General features: G+C 54.4%; 1 protein-coding gene and 1 non-coding gene across 3 annotated transcripts; both read right to left on the bottom strand.

The window, feature by feature from the left end:
- Window positions 1–47: 47 nt before the first annotated feature.
- On the bottom strand, window positions 48–15,032 carry PRRC2A (proline rich coiled-coil 2A). 2 transcript variants are annotated; one of them, XM_042985966.1, is made up of 31 exons: window positions 14,862–15,032; window positions 12,849–13,023; window positions 12,169–12,346; window positions 11,715–11,814; window positions 11,547–11,619; window positions 11,068–11,211; window positions 10,756–10,907; window positions 10,495–10,574; window positions 9,977–10,119; window positions 9,587–9,677; window positions 9,277–9,493; window positions 8,397–8,871; window positions 7,829–8,019; window positions 7,281–7,578; window positions 6,670–6,880; window positions 4,614–6,479; window positions 3,974–4,239; window positions 3,642–3,772; window positions 3,283–3,412; window positions 3,092–3,177; window positions 2,664–2,897; window positions 2,384–2,524; window positions 2,196–2,264; window positions 1,915–2,082; window positions 1,642–1,724; window positions 1,264–1,474; window positions 1,074–1,172; window positions 729–941; window positions 520–614; window positions 323–413; window positions 48–211 (listed from the first exon to the last, which is right to left on the bottom strand). In XM_042985966.1, exons 2-31 carry the CDS (start codon window positions 12,958–12,960, stop codon window positions 71–73), a joined length of 6,489 nt encoding a protein of 2,162 aa, XP_042841900.1. In that variant the 5' UTR covers window positions 12,961–13,023; window positions 14,862–15,032; the 3' UTR covers window positions 48–70. The 2 variants fall into 2 exon arrangements, with proteins under 2 accessions (XP_042841900.1, XP_042841901.1); XM_042985967.1 differs by lacking the exon at window positions 2,196–2,264.
- LOC122238954 lies at window positions 12,534–12,664 on the bottom strand. The gene has a single exon (XR_006218091.1). It is a non-coding gene; the product is annotated as a small nucleolar RNA SNORA38 (small nucleolar RNA).
- Window positions 15,033–16,188: the final 1,156 nt, after the last annotated feature.

The following is a 16,188-nucleotide window of genomic DNA, read 5'->3' as shown; positions in this document are numbered from 1 at the left end:
ACCCCTTTCCCCCTTATATATTTATAATCTATATACAAGTCCCGGGGGGGGGGGGGCAAGGGGAACTCCCTCAGCGGGGTGGGGGCAACCCAGGATCCTTGTCCCCTCGAGACCCAGGCTCCTCTGCCCGTCGGGAAGGCCCCTCTCGAGAAGGTGGCCCTGTCCGCTCCCAAGGCTTCGGCATCCAGCGCAGGGCATCCGGTGGGGAGGCCTAGGATATAGGTATATAGAGGTCATACTGGGAAGTCAGGGATGGAAAAGACAGGAACTCAGATGGTAACTCTTGGATTCAGACTTGGGGCCACAGGGGTCTCCCCTTCACCTGCTGGTAGAGGTCGATGCGCTGGGTGCGGAAGACTCCACTATAGGTAGATGGTGGGGCCTTGAGACGGGAATTGAGGCCAGAGAATGACCTAAAGGAAAAAGAGTGTTTAAGGCAAGCCTGACCCCTGTTCCCTGGCCCCTTAGTAAGAAAGCCCTTAAGGGTGAGCAGTCTGCATCCCCACTCCCTCCTCTTGCCTTCCAGCTGGGGGAGTACGTGACGACCCAGGTCCCCCAAGGTTGCCGCTCAGTTTCCGATAATCCTGGAAGGGCTTTAGTTCCACTGGGTGCAGCTGAAGGAAAAAAATTCATGAGCCTCCTGCCTCCCAACCCAATTCACCTGGAGATTCTGAATCCCTACCCCTAGCTCTTAGGAGTTCCCTCACACTTCAGTTCCTATACCTTACCTCGGCTCGCCCCAAGCTAGGGGGAAAGGGTCTGGCAGGTGAAGGCAGCACCCGAGTAGCAGGAGCAGGTGGGGGCCGCACAGCCAGGCTGGGGGGCTGCAGAGCAGGGCCCACAGGTAACAGAGAAAGGGGCGGTGGGGCAGGAGGTGGCGCTGGTGGCAGGGAGCCAAAGTTCACCACAGGCAGCTGTGAGTCCACCATGGGTAGAAGCATCTGTAGTTAAGAAATAATGTCGGGGGGAGGGTATTAAGGGCAGGGAGGAAGGTCATAAAACCAGAAACAGAGTCAGACAAAAAAGCTGGAAATTGGGCAGAGAAACAATGAGGGACAAGTAACAAAAGGTACCTGTTGGGCAGGGGCCCCTGAGGGGAGGAAGCCACTTTGGCCACCAGGTTGCAGAGGAGTAGAATAAAAATCTGAGGGGGATGGCAGATCCTGGCGCACCTGTTGGGAGACAACAGGGAGAAATGTCAACTCCCAAAAGCATTCTCCCCCATCCCTAACTCCCGAAGCCCAGCACCTGCCCACCTCTCACCTGAAGCAAGGGTGGGTCGGGCAAAGGGCTGGGGCAGAAAGCTGGAGAGTAGAGGAAGGAAGGTGGAGGGTAGAGGATTCCCCCAGCTGGCAGCTTCCCCAGCTCTGTTGCTTGCAGTGCAGAGAAATCCAAAAACTGGCCCTTGACAGCTACCCCAGAAAGCAGTGCCGAGGGGGGCGCTGGGCCCGGGGGGAGGTACAGGGGCTGTGATCTGGAGGGGGGGAAAAAGTCAGGTGGGGAGAAGGAGTCAGGAAACCAGAATCATTTGTTCCAAGTTAAGTCTACTAGTGTTTCATACCCCAGAAACAGGTCTTCCCCTTCCCTCCCACTGAGACACAGTTGCGTGTCCTTCTGAGATCAACAGTCGTTGAGTCTCACCTGTAAGGGTGAAGTGAGGGTGTCCCAGGGCGGAAGCCTCCATTGTTGGGATGTAACTGAGAGTCTATGGCTCCCCCTGAAACCTGAGGGAGAGCAAGGCTGGAATAGCTCATTTTTCTGGTCAAGAAAAGATCTCCCACCCCACCTACTACAGTAAAAGCCAAGGAGAAAAATGAAATAACAAAATGGCATTTTACAACTACACAAATCAGAAAGACAGACACTAAGGGGCAGCAAGCAGAAAGGAGTCATGGGACAGGAAATAGGACCTACCTGAGAATTGGGAGGTCCAGGGCTGCCATAGAAGACCTCAGGGTACAAACGCTGGCCTGAGGAACTGGGCTCTGGGCCACAGTGCCCAGGACCCAGGTTCTTGGATTGTGGCTCAGCTGAGGCAGAAGCACTGGGGAGTAACTCCCAATCTCGGGATACAGGGATGGCCTATGAGGAAAAAGCCTTGTCAGAAGCAATGTTTGGGCTTCCTGGATTCCAGGTCACACCCATTTTTTTCCAGAAACCGAAGGCCTTTCCACCAAACTCATTCTCCCACTCACCTCAGTGACTGATGCTAACTCCTTCTCTGCTTTTAAACTGTCTCCTACCACTAGGCGCAAGTCCGAGTCCTGTGGTAGTGATGCAAGGGGGATTGTCCCATGACTCAAGACCTGTATCCTCCACATCCCACCTCCAGATTTTCCCCTCTTCACCCAACCCAAGGTACTCAGATCCTGCCCAAGCAGACCTGGTCACTGGTGCCAAACTGGACCGGGGGCCCAGATCGATGGGACGGCCGGAGGGAGCCGGGCTCTGGGCCTCGGTCTGAACGCTGCAACCGTTCTGTGCCAATGGGGCCAGGGGGCAAAGGCTGCTCCCGGGGCAGCTCCTACGTTGGGGAAGTAAAGGAAGTCAAGTCACGTCTCCCAAATGAAAGAATCCCCAAAACACAGAAGCACAGAGGAGACGACAAATGTAGGGCCAAAGTCAGAGGCCCAGAAACATTCCTCTTGTTTTTGGTCTTTTACCTTTCTGTCCCCATCAAGGGGAGCAGGCGGCCGTCTCCTAGGAGGTTCAGAGGATTCAGAGCCAGGTGAACCCTCACCAGGAACAGCATTCAGGGGTGAGGGGTCTCCAGGCCGCTTGGGAGGCCCCTCTGATGCCCCCTTGAGTCCTCCATCAGGGGAACTTCGCTGGCTGCAGGGACCTGATGACACCTGAGAATCCCCACTCAGGTCCACCCCACTGTCAGACTGACTCATCTGAGAGGAGTGGAAAAAAAGTTAGTTAAATCAAAATAAGTCATCAATCAGTACCCAATGTTTACAAATACAAACTGAAGAAAAGGGAGAAATTATGTGAGCAAATAGCCCTGGACAACCCAGACCAGGTGGAGAAGCACTACCAGTGCTCAAGAGAATCCCAGCTCAGACACTCCCTTCCCGTCGTCACTTACCTCTGTTCCAGCAACATCCTCAAAAGGGCTCAAGGGTTCCATCCAGGGCTCCATGGAGCCAGGCCGGTAACTCTTCCGGCTAGCGGCTGGGTAGAGCACCAGACAGCAGAGATGAGAGGCAGTCCAGAGGCCACCATGCCCTCTTGGCTCTCTGACATTGCCCTTTTCAACCACTGCTCACTTGTACTCACCAGTATGTAAACGGTTCCAGATGTGAGGAGTCAGGGCCTCTGTCCCTGCCTCTCTGCACTCTCCCTGAGGGCCTGGGCCCTCAGGCTTGGGGCCCAAAAATCCAGAACTATGAGACTGCGGCAAAGATTCCTAAAGGTGAGAAAGGCCAGAAACAAAACATAAGTGAGGTGGGAACTGGGGAGTGGAAGTGGCTGGGCCAGAATGAGGTGTGGGACAAAAAGGGAGACAAGAAGTGACTAATAACGGAGAATCTGGGAGTAAGGACGCAATGACAAGAACAGGAAAAAGTGGAGAAAACATAAGTGAGAACCTTCAGGAGTAAGAGCAGTGAAACACAATCTCAAGCTCCATCCCTCACCTCCTGCAGCAGCTCCGGTTTTCTGGGAGGCCGCTCCCGCCGTTTCGGGGGGAAGGGATTAACCCCGGCAGAGTCCCGGGGAGTTCCGCCCACCCCCCTCACCATCAGCCCTGGCTCCTCGAAGTGGGGGTCTGGGGAAAAGGGGAAATCCGTCAGCATCTGCCTTGGTCTACATCTGATCCTAGTTTTTCCTGTTAGCCCCCTCCCAAGCCTTCCACCTTTGGTCAGTGCAGACACCCATCATCAAGGTCCCCAGGGCAGACTCTGCCCCCTTTAGCACCTGACCTTTTCTGGGGATGGAGACATTCCCACCCTTAGCCCCTCCAGCTTACCCGAACCGACGCTGTTGTTGGCCCTCTGAGGGTCGTATCGAGTTGGGGGCCGAGGGGAGGGGCCCTGGGGGGTTTGGGGAGGCCCAGGCTTGGGCCTTGGGTGCCCCCCTGGTGCAGCTGCACTCCCTTGGCGGCTGCTGAGTTGGGCCAGAGCCTGTTGGATGCCAGCAGGGTTGCTGTGGATAACTTGGTCCAGGCGGAAGACAGCCGAGCTGCTGGGAGGTGGGGGAGGCAGAGGAAGCCCTGGGGGACGCTCCTCAGGTCGGCTGAAGAGAACAGAGCATCAACTCTAATATTCATGGAATTGTTAACTCTTTCCCTACCAGTCAAGTCTTCCAACCTCTCCCACCTCCCTGTTAAAATCCAGGTGTTTCTAAGCACATCTAACAAATCCTAGGTGTATGGCATGGGTCTACAGAATGGAGCAAAGAACAGAGAATATGCATACAATACACACACGCTCCAGACTCAATCAATTGCTTTCCAACTATTTTCCCTACGTGTGGGTGTTCCAGCGCCCAGCAGCCCATGTGCCCTTAGATCTCAGAGTCCATGGTGCCCAACTTCCCTTTCCTTCAGATTCTCTCCCTTCCCCCTCAGTCTAGCCTTAGAATAAACTTAATAGCCTGTCCCTACCCACCTTCGGTTCTTGGGAGAGGGCCAGCTCCTCTTGTCTCCTCGCCCTGGGCCAGTCCTCCCTCCAGGTCCCCCACCTCCTCCACTGCTGCTGCCACCACTGCCAGCCTTGCTGCCAGGGCCTGGGCGCCGGTTCTGCCTTTCCATGCCAGGCCGCTGACTTGAGAAGCTCCGCTTGCTCAAATCCTTGGCTCTCTGGCTTAAATCTCCACGGGACATGGTTGAAATGCCTGGTCCGGTTCCGCCTCCACTGCCCCCGGGAGTTCCCACAGCTTTGGGGGCCAGCAATGCTGGCGGGGGAGCCTCCTTGTCCCCCCTGCGCTCACTGGCAAAGTCGCTGCTCTCTGATGCGGTCTCCCATTCCTCGTTGGCTTGATCGGAGTTCTGGTTTGACAGATCGGGAGACTTGGCAGCTGCCCGGCGCGGGGGTGGGGGCATGGAAACTGTCGTGAGTGTCTCCTCCACTCCAGAGGCAGGGGCTGGAAGGGCTAGGGAAGAGGGCTTGCCCTCAGTCCCTCTGGCCGCATTCTCCCGTTCCTGTTTCAGCCTCCTGAACCGAGGCGGTTTGTCCTGCTGCTGAGCCCTCCCGTGCCTCCTCCGTCGGGGCCGCTCCCCATCTTCCACACCCATGCCCACGTTGCTGCCTCCACTGCTGCCTCCCCGGGCTATGGGGGATAGAGGCCCTGTGATCAGCTTCTCTTTCAAAGGCTCCTTACTCGGTGGCAAAGGAGCTGTCGGAGGCTTCTTGGGGGCCAGGGACTTGGTCGGAGGGCTCCAGCCTGGACAAATGGGCGGAGGGGGCCGCCCTCCTCCTCGACCCCGGCGTGACGGCACTCCCCTGGGAGTGAAGACGCGCCCACCACGGGCGGTGGAAAATCGGGCTGGGGCTGGTGAAGGAGGGGCTCCCGATGGTGGAGGAGCAAGAGGAACCTGGGTGAGCACTCCTTCCTTGGGTGGAGGAGCCTCCTTGTCTGAGGGGGCCAGATCGCTCTCATGGGTCTCACTACCCGTTTCTGAGCCCCGCTGCCGGCGCCGTTTGGGGATTTCTTCATACTCTGAACCCTCACTTCTCGTCTCGCTGGCAGTGCGGCCTCGGGGAACAGGGGGATGGCTGGGTCCACCTGCACTACCTCCACGCCCGTCATCTCCTCGGAACTCTCGGTAACTGCGGAACTCTCGGCTTCGAGCTCCCCGCCCCCGGCCCCCATAGGTGCCCCGAAAACCCCTCCCTCTGGCAAAATACTCGCCTCGGCCCCGGCCCCGGCAAGAGGTAGGACCCACTCTTTCATAGGAGTAGTCCCTCCGAAGCCTTGGGGCAGGGGAAAGATTCCCACTGGGTGGGGTCTCCTTGGGGACCCCGATCTTCCCCTTTGCCATCTTGAGGAGGTCTGGCTTTGGAACCTTGGGGCTTTCATCACACTGTTCCAGGGGTTTGGGAGGGAGCTCTTCAGCTTTCGTAGGTGGCAGGGGTTTCTTTATAGGCCCAGCACGGCGGGGAGGGGCCCCTGGTTCCTCTGGAGGGATCCCACGACGACTACTGCCTGGGCGAGGACCCCAGCGGGTCTCAGTGCGGCTCTCTCTGCGAGGTGGAGGGGGGCCTTGGCCTCCAACTCCTCGGGTAGGCTTTCGGTTGGCTTCTGGCCCCGTCAGTTGTGGAGTCTCCTCCTTGGGGGTTTCCTTCTTCGGTGGGGGAGCTTGTATTTTGGTGGCTTCATCATTGCCTGGGGGCCAAGGGAGTGGACGGGGCCCTGCAGGAGCTGGTTCATCCAGAGGGAAGCGAGGGATCGGGGGCCCAGTGGCTCCATTCTCAGGAAAGCCTGGATAACTGGCCAAATAGGGTGGTGGGGGAGGTACTGGAGGGGTCTCACTCCTAAAAGGGCAACAAAATAGTGGAAATTAGAATGAAAAAAACTGCAACTAGGTGGAGAAAGAGAACACTTTATTACCACCCAGACGCTCTTCTCACACTTATTCCTGTCACTGCACCAATAATCCAAAGGACCTTTTTTCCTAGCCCAGACCCTTTCAGTGGCAATGCACTCATTTCACTACAGACTCACCTCATCCCCTTGTCATCCTCATCAGCCGCCTGGCGCAGCGGGGAGGTGAGCGGGCGGGGGTCAGTGGGCGTGGTGGTGAAGACATCTCCTACCCAGGCCAACTTTGGATCCACTGGTGGGGTGCCCCGATCCCGCAACAGGGGAGGTGCATGGCGCTCGAACGGCTCTGAGCTTGAACCCCCACTGTCTGAGCGCTCCCGGGGAACTAAGCCTAAGAAAACAAGAGGGATGAGAAAGCTAACCCTCTCTTGCATGACAGGCCCTGCAGCTCAAAAAGCATCTCCCCAATCTGCTTCTGTCAGTCACATCAATGTTAACTCCTCTCTTATACCTGCCAAGTCTGGGCCTGATGCACACTCCTGAAAGAGTTACCCTATCCACTCAGTTTCCCCAGACTAAATTAATGAATCCCCCCAAGTAAATCCTGGCCAATGAAAGACCACCGTTTCTTTCCCAAAGATGGTCCTGAAACAAAGAGCCACCTCAGCAATACAACCACATACCTGCCCCAACCTCCTTCACCGGTGACCCTTTATTCCCACAGCAAGATGCCGATACCCACTTCCTGGGACTGAAGTGTCCCCTACCCACTCCCATGCAAGGGCCCTTACCAGTGGGATGCACACCAGGAGGGTAGAAGTCCAGAGGGGGCCGGCCCTGGAGGAGCCGGGGGTCCACATAAGGAGGAATCATCATCCATCGGGGATCAAAGTTCATTGGGGGCATGGGTGGGGGCCGGCCCAGAGCACCTGGGTACAGGGCCTTGGGGGGTGGGGGCGGAGCCTGTGGAGCTGGCACAGCCCCCATGGTCACAGGCTGGGGCGGTGATGGTGGTACCGGAGCGGGTGGGGCGGAACCCTGTTGATGCTGCTGCCACTGCTGCTGTTGCTGTTGCTTCAAAAGCTGCTCCTGGGCAAGGACAGAAGAGGGGACGAGAGAGACCTCAAAACCCCCACACCACTCTCAACAAAAAAAGAGAAACACACATCAAGGCAAAGTTAATACACAGATGTGATCAACACTTGGATGACATGGAAACCAAAGAGACACAAGAGAGACAAGAGGTAGTAGAGGGACCCGGAAGGCAACTTACAAACAGGATAAACATCAAAGCCAGGGACAGAAACAGCTCTTAATGGGGGAAATAACTTGATCTCACCTGCTGCTGCCGCTGGAAACGAGGTGGCAATGACTTCTGATATTTGGGGTAGCCCAAGCCCTGGCTGGGGGGCTGTCGGCTGGGACCAACCCCATCACCCTTGGGTTCCACCTTCGGGGCAGGGGTTGTGGCAGGAGAAGGAACCTCTTCTGGTTGTTCAGAACCCTCTTTTGAGGACAGCTGGGGTTCCACTGCGTTGATAAAAAAGATAATCATCAGTGGCCCAGTACACCAACAGGTATGCCACGAATACCCATCACCTCAGCTCTCACCTCCCTCTCTCAAGATAAGCACTTACTTTCAAGAACAATGACGGTGGCATTAAATTCCCATGAAACCACCAAAACGACAGACGCCTTCTACCCCTTGCTCCAGACTGAGCTTATACGAAGTGGTTTTAGGTCACTACGTATCCAGGAATTCAAATATCCACACGAGCAAAGAGCTTTTTTCATCTGCCACAGTCCAATAAACCAACTTCATTTCCTCCCACCCATACCACCTGTACCCTCAGCCCAAACACTGAAGAGCTGGGACACCTGGTAGTACCCTAGCCCCATCTCCATACCTGGGCTGGCTTCGAAGCTGCCACTGCTGGTGCTACTGGTACTGCCACCACCACTCACCAGGGTGGGAGCTGGAACCACACCTGTAGTGGGGGTTGACTGGGCAGGAGGGGCCTGGGCCGGCTCTTCTGGTTCTTTTTCTGGTGTTGGGGCTGGTGCTGGTGGAGGAACTGGAGGTGCAGAGAGTTCTTTGGGGACTGCAGGTGGTGGAGCTGGGGCAGGAGGGGCAGCAGGTGGGACAGCAGGCTCTGCTTTGAGCCGCTTGTCGGGCGCCCCAAACTTCTCATCAAGTCGCTTGAGCTTTTCAGCACAGGCTGCCCGGCGTTCCTCCTGCATGCGGCGCTCTTCCTCTTCTCGGCGTCGCCGGGCCCGCTCCACAGCCAAGGAGATCTCAGATGAAGATTGTTTTCGCCGCTGCCGCCAGGCCTCATCCTCGTCTTCGGGTGCTGGGGGCTTGCAGGGAGGCCCCCCCCGATCCTGTCAATGGGCAGATCCGGCAAGGCCAGACGTGTCAGTCGTCAGGTTTTTGATCTTTGCACAGATTGATCAACTGTCTCTACCTGCGGGTGCAGGCACCGGCCTTGGGTTGGTGGCCTCTCTGGGTAGGGGCAAACTCATCCTAATCTTGTTTCTTCTCTCCTTTCAGAGACACCCAGGTCTCCTTGTTCTTCCTCACTAGCATCCCAATTTCCTTTTACAACCCAGACTCCCTGAACACCAAAGATGTTCCAGACCTTTGCAGAGATACTCTACCAATCTACACGTCCTGTAGCCCATTCTTGGCCCTCCCTCCAGTTTCCTCTATTACTACTGCTTCAACTTCTCAGCCAACACTCATCTCCCACAACTGACCCTTCTTGACCCCTCATTGTAGACACTCACTGGGTAGTCCCCAGGGGGGCCCCAGTTCCCGGCGGGGCCCCGGTGAGGTGGGGGTGGGGGAGGCTTTGGGGCAGGAGGCCCCGGCTCTGTCTCTGGAGGCCGAGAGGTCTCTGCCCAGGCCGTCTTGGGAGGAGGCGGTTCGCTGCCGGGGGAGTTGCCCTTTTTGCCATCTGCTTCAGGGGGCCGTTCCTCACCAGCAGCTGATTGGGACTCCTTGCTGTGAGCAGACCAACAGTGGAATTAAAATCAGCTGTAAAACAGCTCACTTAAGAGTTTATTACTTCAAGAAAAACTGAGCCTCTGAACTCACTGGCCCTCAGCTCCCTCCTCATCAGAGTCTCGCCCATCTTCCTCATCACTGAATTTGAGCTTTTCAGTGTAGTCAACCTCTTCATGGGCCCCTGAGGGAAAAGTGAAAAGCAATAACCCAAGTGTTCTCTCCAATCTCAGGTAACTTTCAAAGGGGTCTAGAACTACGTAACAGGATGCAGTACTGGAAACGCCAACCCCCCTCTGAGTGAAGTGAATGCCACTGTGAGTCTTGGCATTCCCACACCTCCCAGTTCTTTACCAGGACTTGGCTTTCCCCCCGTGTCTGCCCTACCCTTTGGTGTCTCCTTTTCTCCCAACACAACCCCCTATTTATTCAGGGGATTTTGCCTTTTGAGACCAAAACACTTCATCCTTCATACCCACTAACCTGCCCAACCATCATCGTTCTCCTGGTCCAACTGGTCAAACTCTTTGAGATTATCCTCTTTAAGAATCGAAGGCCGACCCACAGGTTCTACAAGGCGCATCGGCGGCCCTGAGCCCCGAGGGCCCGCCACACGAGGGAAACGGCTGCATATGAAAAGACAAACGGGAGAGAGTGTAAAAGACAGCATGTTACAGAACCACATACAAGAGGTGCCTGGGTGGCTCAGCCGGTTAAGTGTCCAACTCTTGATTTCACTCAGCTCATGACCTCACGGTTTGTCAGTTCTTGTGAGTTTGAGCCCCATATTAGGCTCTGCACTGACAGTGTGGAGCCTGCTTGGATTCTCTGTCTCCCTCTCTCTCAGCCCCTTGCCCGCTTGCTCCCCCTCTCATAAATGTCAAAAACAAAAGAAAACAAAACCAAAAAAATACACATAGAAGACTCTGGGCCTTGAAGATCATCTCCCTTCCTAGTAGGCTTCCCGTCCCCAATCACAAACCCAGAGCTGGGTTACTCACCTGGGCCCATCAGGAGTAGGATATCGGTAAGGCCCCTGGGGTCCATAGGGCGGAGGGAACGGGAGATACGGGGGATACATCTGCAAAACGTCCCAACAGCAGCTGCTTAGAGGGACAAAGAGCCAACCAGCTCCCTAAACCTATTGTCCTCCCCTGTCATAGGCCCCTGCTTTCTCTCTGCCCCCCTCCAAAAACTAAGTGCTAATTGCTAAATCTCAAGCTTCAAGCACAACCACTCCAAAACTAGATGTGCAAACTCACAAAGGGCGGCATCATTCCGCGGTATGGAGGGAACTGGGGTGGGCCTGAAGGCTGCAGCGCCCCCCGGGGATCATGGCTGTGATGAAGTTTGGAGTCTGGGCCCTCCAGCTCATCAGGGCCACGCCCACCTCCGTCCCTCCAAGTTGTAGAATCTTTATTTTGGAAAAAGCAAAAAAGGAACATAGCTTTAAAATGATGGAGAAGAAGGTGAATAAGCCAACACTTGGCTCTGAGATAGAATAAGGTGTTGCTCTGGGCAAAAAATAACCAACCACTCACAACCTACTCAACTCACAAATGGCAACCACTCACTTTGGGGGCGGAGGCTTGGTCCGGGCCCAGACGACTGTTCGGCAGACTCCCTTTCCTTGGCAGCCTTGTCCTGGTCGCCAGCCGCCTGCAGGGTCGGAAATTCCTCGCGAGAGAATCGTGACAGTAGGCTTGATGCCCTTCCACCTGTTGGGGTTGGGGTGCACAGAAGACAGAAGCATATTTACCATGAAACAACGTACCATGAAAGTGGAAGGCTCTGATAGGCACCAGATCATCAAGTTCCTGTCTTAAAATTCACCCCCTATGTACTGCATACCCATTCCCCAAGAAACAAGGTCAGCTCTGGAACCACTTCACCCTCCAGTAAGAGACATGAATTTGCTTATGTGGCCCATGAAACTGAATACGGGGCCCAAAATTTAGCCAGAGGACTGAGAACACTTTGCTGAAGGTATAGTGCAGGGCTCCTACCTACCACAAGAGCACTGAGCAAGCTCCCCAAGCAGCCCTGCACTCACCATCTCCATGTGCTCCATGGGTGACGCTGGCTTGTGCCCAGGACTTTACCCCGCTTGGAACCGAAGGAGCGTTCTGGGGAAGCAGAAAAATAAATGATGATGGTGGGTGGTGGAGCTACAAACCATTCTTGCCTCCAGCCCTTCAGTAACATCCAGTTCTTCACATACCTCGGGGGCTGCTGGGGGTCGTTTCTGTTGGTTGGAGGCAGGCGTCTGTGAAGCCGGCAGTGGCTGCGATTCCGGCGGCTGAGCGGTTGAGGCATCGGAACTAATGGGATGGTAGGACAGGAAAGTTATCCAGAATCTGCGATGCCCTCCCCTACTTCTCCGATTCATGGAGGATAAGTGAACCCAGGCCCATTTGTTACTGTTCACAAGTATTTACGACAAAATACTATAACCTAGTTACCCTGTGTAGGCTGTCTGTTGATGCCTTCCTGCCACCTGACAGAAAGCTCAAAGTGTCATTTTTTAGTCCTCTAACCGGAGTCCTGGAATAGCCAAGAAAGGGGCTTCCCTCTGTCTCTGGATCTTATGTGGCTGGGCTAGACCAAGCCCCAACTCATCCTTAAGTTCAAAGTTAAAATACTCATCACTCTAGATCCCCCAGGCCTCTGTCTACCTCTTGGGGTCGGACTGCTCCTGTTTGCTTGCCCATCCTGTTCCGTCTTTCGGCACTAGTGAGACGTTGGGGTCATTGCCTTTGTTCTCGGCTTTCAGGCTTGGAAGGTTGGCTGGGGGTGGCATACGCCGGGCAATGGCAACTTTCCCGAGACTCTGTAGGCCATGGCGAGGGGCAACTGGAGAAAAGATGAGAGGGTGAAAAAACATCCCACACGGGTGATCTGACAACTTTCTCTCTTAAGTCCCATTTATACGCCCTTAATGTCTTATAGCCAAACTCCTTTTAGAAACCACTCCTTTCTTTGCCTTCAGCAATCCCTGAAATTCCACTGGAAAAACTAAGATGCATTACACTTGATGCTTCTCTGTTGGATGGTTGATCTTGAGCCTGCAGGAAGCAAGCTGGCCCCAGACTTCTCCAAATCCACGTTTCTCTTCCTCCGATTCTTACGTGTCCAAAGACAGGGAACTACAGACACGCCTTTGTAGGAGGGTAAATGGTGTTCATCCAAAGACCAACGTCCCCTATGGGACCTAAAATAAAACTTGGAAGTCTCTAGTGTTTCTCTAGTCTTTTGATATTTGCACTATAACCGTTTCCCTTCAAAGAGCTTTAAAATGTATGCCCCATTCATGCCCAGCCTCTAGGAATTAGGAACATCTTCGCAGGACCCTCACCAGCGGGTTTCTGGATCTCTAAGGACTTGCCCTTATACGTATCAAACAGGTTGAGCGAGGAATACTTCTTTCCATCCTTCCCCTTGGCAGTCGGCCCCGAGCGATCGGACATTGCGCTGGAAGCTCATTGAGTACGTTGGGTCCTGCAGGCACCTCCCCCAAAACGTGCCGGAGCCTGTGGGCCAGACACCAAGTGTTTCAGTCTCTGCTCCCTTTACTAACTCCAAAAGAAACCTAGATGGTCCTTTTTGTTCTCATTAGGGACCCAGATATGTGGCCCTCTGGTGTCTTTGCCTCCAGCCTATTCAAAGTCCCCAGTCCCTTAAACTCCCACAGAGCCCAAATGCCATGGTGCCTCTTTCCCCCAGACACCTCTTGCCAAGCAAATCCAGATAAAAAATTTAGTATCCTCCTAGTAGTAAACACACTCTTCCTTTTGTGCCAGGCTATAAAGGGTAGCGGCTACTTCATTATCTCTTCATAATCTCTTCTCCCCCCACAGAAATCATTCCAGATATGTACAATAAAACATGACAAGTCCCAGCCTTAGACAAAAGCAGAAAAAGGCATAAAGCTCCATTCTGCAAGTAACAGAACTTCAGATCCCCCACTTATTAGACCACCAACTCCCTAACTGCGCCCCAGGTTCCTTTCCCAGAAGCCTCACTCCCATCTGGGGAGGTTTGCACGAAGGTATGCTGGGAGTTTAACAATTTTACGAGCTTGCTCAGCCAGACTGAGGGCTGGTGCCAGGTAATTCCTTATGGAACAACTGGGGCTCTACATACTCCCAAGCTACAGAACCCCAAGTATTTGGAACATTCACCCCATCATTTCCTGCACTTGCCCCTATCCCAGCTCCTGGAAAAAAATCTTGTGTCAAGATGAAATGAACACTGCTGGGCTCTGACTAACCCTATGTAGATGTGAGAAAAACAACATTATGGAGCTACCTCAAGCACACTCCATAATCATAGGGCCAAAACCAGAACCAACTTCATTTTCCTACCCTCAGGAAGAATGTCCATCAGCAGTCATTTCTTTCCCCAATATCCCTTCCTCCCTAAGCAGGCCAAACTCTGCATCATCAGTCAGTTCCTGAGTGACCAGGCATTCATTTATAGGAAAGAATGGCGTACAGGAAAGAGATGGAAGGTGGTGGGAAATCCAGGCAAACACAGGGCAAAAAGTGGGTAAAATCAGGATAAAAATCAGGGAGAACTTTAAGACAGGTAAAATGAGGGAATGGGGGTTGCTCTGTAGGTGTTTAAAGACTCCGTACGTTTGAAAATAAATATATGAAAGAAAAGGACACAGAAGAATAGTGGAATAACACTAATAAAGAAGGATCAAAACGAAAGCAGGTGGAAAATAATACACTTAAGCAGAAACGGTAAAGACAGAACAAAGTAAAAGGGCAACGTCAAGACACCCAAGAAGAAAACGGGGGTTGAATCACAGAGGGGAAAAGACACAGGAAAAACTAAAAAGCAGAGGAAGACTGAGGAACGTAAAAACCAAGGATGCAGGATAAAAACAGGGTTCCAGGGTGGGAGTGACTCGACGCGAACACGGGGGTCAAGAATGGGGAACCCAAGCACTGGTTGATGGTGGAGGGGGTCCAATATGGAGGAAAGGAGACACTCCGAGGATCGTCGGGCGCGGCCCACCCCAGAGTGGCGGTAGCGAAGGGGACCCACAGATTGGGGTGAAGAGGCCAAGAGCGCAACGGATGGTGTGGAGTTACCGGCCCAAGAAAGGGGTCACTCCAAGAAACCAGGACAGTGGGTGATTAGGGGCAGGGCATACACTCTGTGTGAGGGGTTGGAGGTGCGGGTACCAAGCTGGGGGTATCGAAGGGGGAGGGGCAGGCAAGCCCCAGCAGCAGGAGGACAAAATGGCGGCGGCTAATGGCAGCTTCTCCTCCCCCCGGCCCGCCACTGCCGCCGCCGCCGCCGCCACCACCGCTCCCGCGCCGGAAAAAGGCGTTAGCACTCGGCTCCCCAGACTCACCTGGCCGGGTGCGCGGGGGTCCGGGACCGGGGCCTAGGGGCTCCCCGAGGTGGGATGGCGGTGGGGCGGGGGCGGATGGCGGCGGATGGCGCCGGGTTCGGCTCCTCCCGTCTCCCTCGCTCACTCCGCGGCTGGGCTCCGACTAACGGCCCATCCGGGCAACCGCCGCCCCCGGGAGCACCCCCCCCCACCTCCCGCCTCCCTCAGCGCACGACACGCCCCTTGATTTGCATAAAGGGCGGGGCACTTCCCACCCTATCCTTCTTTACTTCGAGGGCTGTCCCTATTTAAAAAAAAAAAAAAAAAGCAGGGCGTGCGGAGCAGGCACAGGTTATTTGCATAAAGAGGAGGGACTTACAGGCGCTAGGACGCCGGTTGGCTAAAGAGACGCGCCCCCGGCGTCGGCCGTTTAGACGCGTAGAGGGGGCGGGAATACAGCGTCTGTCGGCCGGGCGGTTGGGGCGCAGAATTTGCACGACGAATAGGGGCGGGGGGTGGGGGGGAGGGAGGAGAGGCGGAGCGTGCGTCGTGCGTTCGTGGAAAGATGGGAGCGGTGAGACGTAGGGATGCGAAGATGAAGGAAACGATGCAAGGCTGATAGTGCTTTCAGTGGGGGAGACCGAGCGAACGCAGGGGACAGAAAGGATTAGCTGCCGGAGGGCGGAGCCTAGATAATAGGGAAGAGTCCCCGACACACGGGTCCATTTGTAAGGGGCGAAAGCTCCAGAGGGGTGGGGCCTTCTAGTTATTAAATCACGTCATGCAAATGAAGTGGATAGACAGGCCAATCCTGAGGTCCAGGGGAGTGTATCGTCGGCACCGTGCACTGTAGGCATTCTTTCGATAGTTCTGTTTATTTGCATAATACATGCAAATCATTTGAACAAAGATAGGGTAGGAATGACCTCTTCATTAGCATATCAGCAACCAATGACTAAGACATTTAATTTTATAACAATTTTCATGAATGTATTTATATATCTGATACTATTGGCAGTTTGTATTCTCTTCACAATGGGTTTTATTCTACGAAATGCGGTACTAGTTTCCTCCTTTGTCTTCTATCACTGTGCTCCAATCAGACCTACTAACCGTTCAGTAAATCCTTCGACAACTGTTATGAAGCCGCCGGAGACATCCACAATACATTCTGGAAGTAGAGGAATACAATCGGATCCTGCCTGGGGAGGTTCAGAAATGCTTCTAGAAAAACTTGACTCTTATTAAAAAATGTGAAGAACTAGTTAGGATTTAGCCAAGTTTGAGGAAAGGGTGCACAGCTCAGGCCCAGTGAACTGATGAGCAGAGGCATGGTTTTAGGGATCTG

The sequence above is a fragment of the Panthera tigris genome, chromosome B2 (genome assembly GCF_018350195.1).
Source record: "Panthera tigris isolate Pti1 chromosome B2, P.tigris_Pti1_mat1.1, whole genome shotgun sequence".
In the NCBI taxonomy this organism is placed as follows: Eukaryota; Metazoa; Chordata; class Mammalia; order Carnivora; family Felidae; genus Panthera; species Panthera tigris.
Note: the sequence above shows the minus strand (reverse complement) of the source record. Positions and strands in the feature narration are given on the sequence as shown.

Excerpts from the sequence above, each read along its gene's own strand:
- PRRC2A (XM_042985966.1), bottom strand. The coding sequence starts at position 12,960 with ATGTCCGATCGCTCGGGGCCGACTGCCAAGGGGAAGGATGGAAAGAAG. Across the intron at positions 11,212-11,546 it reads CCATGGAGCACATGGAGATG|GTGGAAGGGCATCAAGCCTA; the intron begins GTGAGTGCAGGG and ends CAACCCCAACAG. Across the intron at positions 4,240-4,613 it reads CCCTCTCCCAAGAACCGAAG|CCGACCTGAGGAGCGTCCCC; the intron begins GTGGGTAGGGAC and ends TGTTCTCTTCAG.